We start from the raw sequence: 6,000 nt of genomic DNA on the forward strand, positions 1-6,000 counted from the left end.
ACGGATTTCCGGATAAATTGATACGGTTGATCAAGGCGACGATGGATCGGGTGATGTGCGTAGTTCGAGTTTCAGGGGCATTCTCGAGTCCATTCGAAACGCGTAGAGGGTTACGGCAAGGTGATGGTCTTTCGTGTCTGCTATTCAACATCGCTTTGGAGGAAGTAATACGAAGGGCACGGATCGACACGAGTGGTACGATTTTCACGAAGTCCGTCCAGTTATTTGGTTTCGCCGACGACATTGATATCATGGCACGTAACTTTGAGAGGATGGAGGAAGCCTACATCAGACTGAAAAGCGAAGCTAATCGGATTGGACTAGTCAACACGTCGAAGACGAAGTACATGATAGGAAGAGGCTCAAGAGAGGTCAATGTAAGCCACCCACCACGAGTTTCTATAGGTGGTGACGAAATCGAGGTGGTTGAAGAATTCGTGTACTTGGGCTCACTGGTGACCGCCGATAACGATACCAGCAGAGAAATTCGGAGGCGCATAGTGGCTGTAAATCGTACGTACTTTGGACTCCGCAAGACGCTCCGATCGAATAGAGTTCGCCGCCGTACCAAACTGACTATCTACAAAACGCTTATAAGACCGGTAGTTCTCTACGAACACGAGACCTGAACGATGCTCGTGGAGGACCAACGCGCACGGGGAGTTTTTGAAAGGAAAGTGTTGCGTACCATCTATGGTGGGGTGCAGATGGCGGACGGTACGTGGAGGAGGCGAATGAACCACGAGTTGTATCAGCTGTTGGGAGAACCATCCATCGTTCACACCGCGAAAACCGGACTGCGGTGGGCCGGGCACGTAGCCAGAATGTCGGACAGTAATCCGGTGAAAATGGTTCTCGACAATGATCCGACGGGAACAAGAAGGCGAGGTGCACAGCGGGCAAGGTGGATCGATCAGGTGGAGGACGATTTGCGGACCCTCCGCAGACTGCGTGGTTGGCGAAGTGCAGCCATGGACCGAGCTGAATGGAGAAGACTTTTATGTGCAGCACAGGCCACTCCGGACTTAGTCTGATAATAAATAAAATGCTTGCGAGTTTCACATCCAGGGGCGCGCGCATCGTATACCCTTGTAATTGACACCTGACACTAGCGCCTTCTGTTGACATTGTCGTACAAAACTTTGTTTCGTACAATATGCACGTGGTGATAAAATGGTCGATGGATTTTAAAACAAATTGTTCTAGCTGTTACGTCTGTTTGTCTGTGGTTCATGTTTGCAATCAGCGCAGATATTCCGAAAATGTACCGGCAGGTGCAGATGGATGACGACTTTTTACGTATTTTCTGGAGTAACCGTGACGAACCACTGAAGGTATATTCTTTGAAAACGGTCACGTACGCACTTGCGTCTTCGCTATTTTTTGGCTACGATGGCATTGAGGCAACTCGCTGAAGAAGAAGAAGAAGAACGTTATCCACTTGCTGCTAAAGCTGTGGAGAAATCCTTCTACATCGACGATATGCTTGCGGGAGCAGCAACTTTGGATGAAGCATTGCAACTATTGCGACAGATAACCGGTATGCTTACTGCCGGTGGCTTCGGCATACACAAAGTGTGTTCGAATTCGAATGAATTGCTGGAGCTGGTACCAGTTGGAAAGCGAGAAAGGCTGGTTACGATCGATGATGCGGCTATCAACTGTTTGATGAAAACGCTTGGAATCGCCTGGAATCCTACCACTGATGTGTTCATGTTTCGACTTGCAGAACCATCACCGTTTTCATGCTTGACAAAGCTGAAGATTTTGAGAGAAATTTCCAGAATCTTCGACCCGCTGGGGTTTCTTGGGCCCGCGCTAACAGCAGCGAAATTGTTTATGAGGGAATTATGGCTTCTTGAACTACATTGGGATGATGCTTTGCCGCTGGATTTGGTGGATTTTTGGAAGGAGCACGACTACATTCATTGAAGGAGATCCAGATGCTGACCAACCAGTTTGAGTGGCGATATATTCCAATGAAGATGAACTCTGCCGATCTTATTTCTAGACGCGCTCAACCGAATCAACTGCAAGGACATCGAATTTGGTGGAACGGTCCTGAAATCTTGAAGCGAAGAAATTTCCAAATTGATACACCATCACTGGTTCCGGAGGTAGGTCTTCCAGAATTACGAGTAGTTGCCCTTTTCACATCGACCGAAAGCCAACGACTGAAATTGTTTGACAACATAAGCCGATTTTCCATCATGCAACGATCCATGGCCTACGTGGTTCGTTTCACTGACTACATTCGGAACGGAAGAAGACAAATTGCGAAGGGATTTCCTATACTGCGGACGAAATGAAACGTGCATTGTTACTGATTGTGAGACTGATCCAGAAAGAGTGCTTCAAAAACGAAATTCGAGCCTTGACGGAAGAAGGGAACTTCAAGTATCCGCTGAAATGCTTGAACCCTTTCATCGACGAAAGAGATGACACATAGCATGTTGGAGGAAGAATTCGACACGCTCAAATTCCGTATGGCAGTAAACATCAGCTTTTGATGCCTGCCAAACACCCTGTGACCGTTGCAATTATTCGCCACTTGCATCAACATGCACATCGGTCAGCGAGCGTTGCTGGCTGTTGTAAGACAACAATTTTGGCCTCTCCAAGCGAAGAATCTGATTCGTAACGTGGCACACAAATGTACACCATGTTACCGTTCTAATCCGAAAAGAGCGACGCAACTGATGGGAGACCTGCCGGAATACAGAGTGCAAGCTGCGTATCCATTCTCCAACGTAAGAATTGATTTCGCCGGACCATTTTTGTTAAAATCAGCGGTCTCTGTGCGAAAATGTGTAATGACCAAAGGCTATGTGTGCGTTTTTGTTTGCATGGCTACACAGGCTATGCATTTGGAAGCAGTGTCAAATTTATCGACAGACTTTTTGGCTACTCTTCAGCGGTTTGTGAGTCGGCACTCGGCGCGGTCTATCCAAGAAATTATTTTCGGACAACGCCACCAAAGTGGTGCGAACAATGAGCTAGCGAAATTGGCCGATCTTTTTGAAACTGAGATGCATAAGAAAAAGCTTAAAGTATTTTGCGTCGAGCGAAACATCGAGTGGTCTTTCATCCCTCCACGTAGTCCTCACTTCGGAGGAATATGGGAGGCGGGGGTGAAGTCGGCTAAATTTCATCTGCGACCAATTTTGGCGGATCATAAACTCTCGTACGAAGAATTGACGACAGTGTTGGCACAAATTGAGGCTACGTTGAACTCTCGTCCTTTGGTGCCATCATCAGACGATCCAAATGACTTGACTGCAATCACGCCTGCTCATTTTTTGATAGGCAGAGAGTTTCAAGCAATATCCGAACCATCGTATGAAGCCATCAAACACGGTAGACTGTCTAGATGGCAGGTGTTGCAGGACCTGAAGCAGAAGTATTGGCGAACCTGGTCAAACGACTATCTTCAAGAACTTCAACGACGACAAAGTGACTTCACGACGACTAGTATCAAAGTGGGCGCATTGGTGCTAATCGTTGACGACCATCTTCCACCACTTCAGTGGAATCTTGCGCGTATCATAGAATTGCATCCAGGGAAGGACGGCCACGTGCGAGTGGTTACTCTGAAGACCAAGGACACGATCATCAGACGAGCGGTGAAGTATTTGTGCTTGTTGCCGCTGGACGAGGAGGAGAGAACCACATTTAAAATTTGAAATTAACACCCAAAAGGCCAAGCTCTTTGAGAAAGCGATTTTTGATTTTGAAAAAATCATAACTTTTTTATTTTTCGTCCAATCTTGATGAAATTTTGACACAAGGTCCAATTTTTATTCTAGTTTTGGCTGCGCATTGAGTTTTTCGGAAATTCTGGATGGTTCCGGAATTATTCCAGATTCCCTTGGGGTACCAGCAAACTGGTGTTTGGGGTATTTCGCCAGTTATTCAATTTTTCTCCATGGAACCCATATCAAACAGTATAAAACAATATTGCCACACTAATAACGAGTCTCATAGCGATTTTTCCGAAAGTTAGTCTTCCATACGGACATTCCCAGGAAGCTTCCAAATGTCCCCAGGGAACCTGTAAAGGGGACAATTTCGATTTTGCTCCGAAACATGTCGTGCGACGGCTCTTTCTTCATAATTTTTCATGAATATACTCGCTATTGTTATAAAAGTGGTCTATGGTCAGTTTGGCCACTCTTGTGACGCCCGAATGCCCCAGGAACCTGTAAAGGGACAATTTCGATTTGCTCTGAAACATGTCGTGCGACGGCTCTTCCTTCATAATTTTTCATGAATATACTCGATATTGTTATAAAAGTGGTCTATGGTCAGTTTGGCCACTCTTGTGACGCCCGGAATGCCCCCAGGGAACCTGTAAAGGGGACAATTTCGATTTTGCTCCGAAACATGTCGTGCGACGGCTCTTTCTTCATAATTTTTCATGAATATACTCGCTATTGTTATAAAAGTGGTCTATGGTCAGTTTGGCCACTCTTGTGACACCCGGAATGCCCCCAGGGAACCTGTAAAGGGGACAATTTCGTTTTTTCTCCGAAACATGTCACGCGAGTGCTCTTTCTTCACGATTTTTCATGAATATACTCGCTATTGTTATAAAAGTGGTCTATGGTCAGTTTAACCACTCTTGTGACGCCCGGAATGCCCCCAGGGAACCTGTAAAGGGGACAATTTCGTTTTTGCTCCAAAACATGTCGTGCGACGGCTCTTTCTTCACAATTTTTCATGAATATACTCGCTATTGTTATAAAAGTGGTCTATGGTCAGTTTGGCCACTCTTGTGACACCCGAAATGCCCCCAAGGAACCTGTAAAGGGGACAATTTTGTTTTTTCTCCGAAACATGTCACGCGACGGCTCTTTCTTCGCCATTTTCCACGAAAAGGCTCGCTGTTCTTATGAAAGTGATCATTGGTTAGTTTGGCCATTCTTGTGACACCCGAAATGCCCCCAAGGGATCTTTAAAGGGGACAATTTCGATTTTGCTCCAGAAACATGTCGTGCGACGGCTCTTTCTTCATAATTTTTCATGAATATACTCGCTATTGTTATAAAAGTGGTCTATGGTCCGTTTGGCCACTCTTGTGACACCCGGAATGCCCCCAGGGAACCTGTAAAGGGGACAATTTCGTTTTTTCTCCGAAACATGTCACGCGACGGCTCTTTCTTCACGATTTTTCATGAATATACTCGCTATTGTTATAAAAGTGGTCTATGGTCAGTTTAACCACTCTTGTGACGCCCGGAATGCCCCCAGGGAACCTGTAAAGGGGACAGTTTCGATATTGCTCCGAAACATGTCGTGCGACGTCTCTTTCTTCACAATTTTTCATAAATATACTCGCTATTGTTATAAAAGTGGTCATTGGTCAGTTTGGCCAATCTGACGCCCGGAATGCCCCAAGGGAACCTGTAAAGAAGACAATTTTGTTTTTTCTCCGAAACATGTCACGCGACGGCTCTTTCTTCACGATTTCCATTAATAGGCTCGCTGTTCTTATGAAAGTGGTCATTGGCTAGTTTGGCCATTCTTGTGACACCCGAAATGCCCCCAAGGAACCTGTAAAGGGGACAATTTCGATTTTGCTCCGAAACATGTCGTGCGACGGCTCTTTATTTCAAATTTTTCATGGATATTCTCGCTGTTGTTATAAAAGTGGTCATTGGTCAGTTTGGCCACTCTTGTGACACCTGGAACAGCCAGGAACACCAAGGGAACCTGCAAAGGGGACAATTTCGATTTTGCTCCGAAACATGTCGTGCGACGGCTCTTTCTTCACAATTTTTCATGAATATACTCGCTGTTCTTATAAAAGTGGTCTATGGTCAGTTTGACCACTCTTGTGACACCTGGAACAGCCAGGAACACCAAGGGAACCTGCAAAGGGGACAATTTCGATTTTGCTCCGAAACATGTCGTGCGACGGCTCTTTCTTCATGATTTTTCATAAACAGACTCGCGATTGTTATAAAAGTGATCATTGGTCAGTTTGGCCACTTTGTTCAG

The 6,000-nt window shown here is 45.7% G+C and overlaps 1 protein-coding gene across 1 annotated transcript; it reads left to right on the forward strand.

Annotated features, from left to right (window-relative positions):
* The first annotated feature begins 2,561 nt into the window (after positions 1-2,561).
* Positions 2,562-3,683, forward strand: LOC134221984 (uncharacterized). The gene has a single exon (XM_062701141.1). It carries the CDS (start codon positions 2,562-2,564, stop codon positions 3,681-3,683), a length of 1,122 nt encoding a protein of 373 aa, XP_062557125.1.
* The last annotated feature ends 2,317 nt before the right edge of the window (positions 3,684-6,000 follow it).

The sequence above is a fragment of the Armigeres subalbatus genome, chromosome 3 (genome assembly GCF_024139115.2).
Source record: "Armigeres subalbatus isolate Guangzhou_Male chromosome 3, GZ_Asu_2, whole genome shotgun sequence".
NCBI classification, from domain to species: Eukaryota; Metazoa; Arthropoda; class Insecta; order Diptera; family Culicidae; genus Armigeres; species Armigeres subalbatus.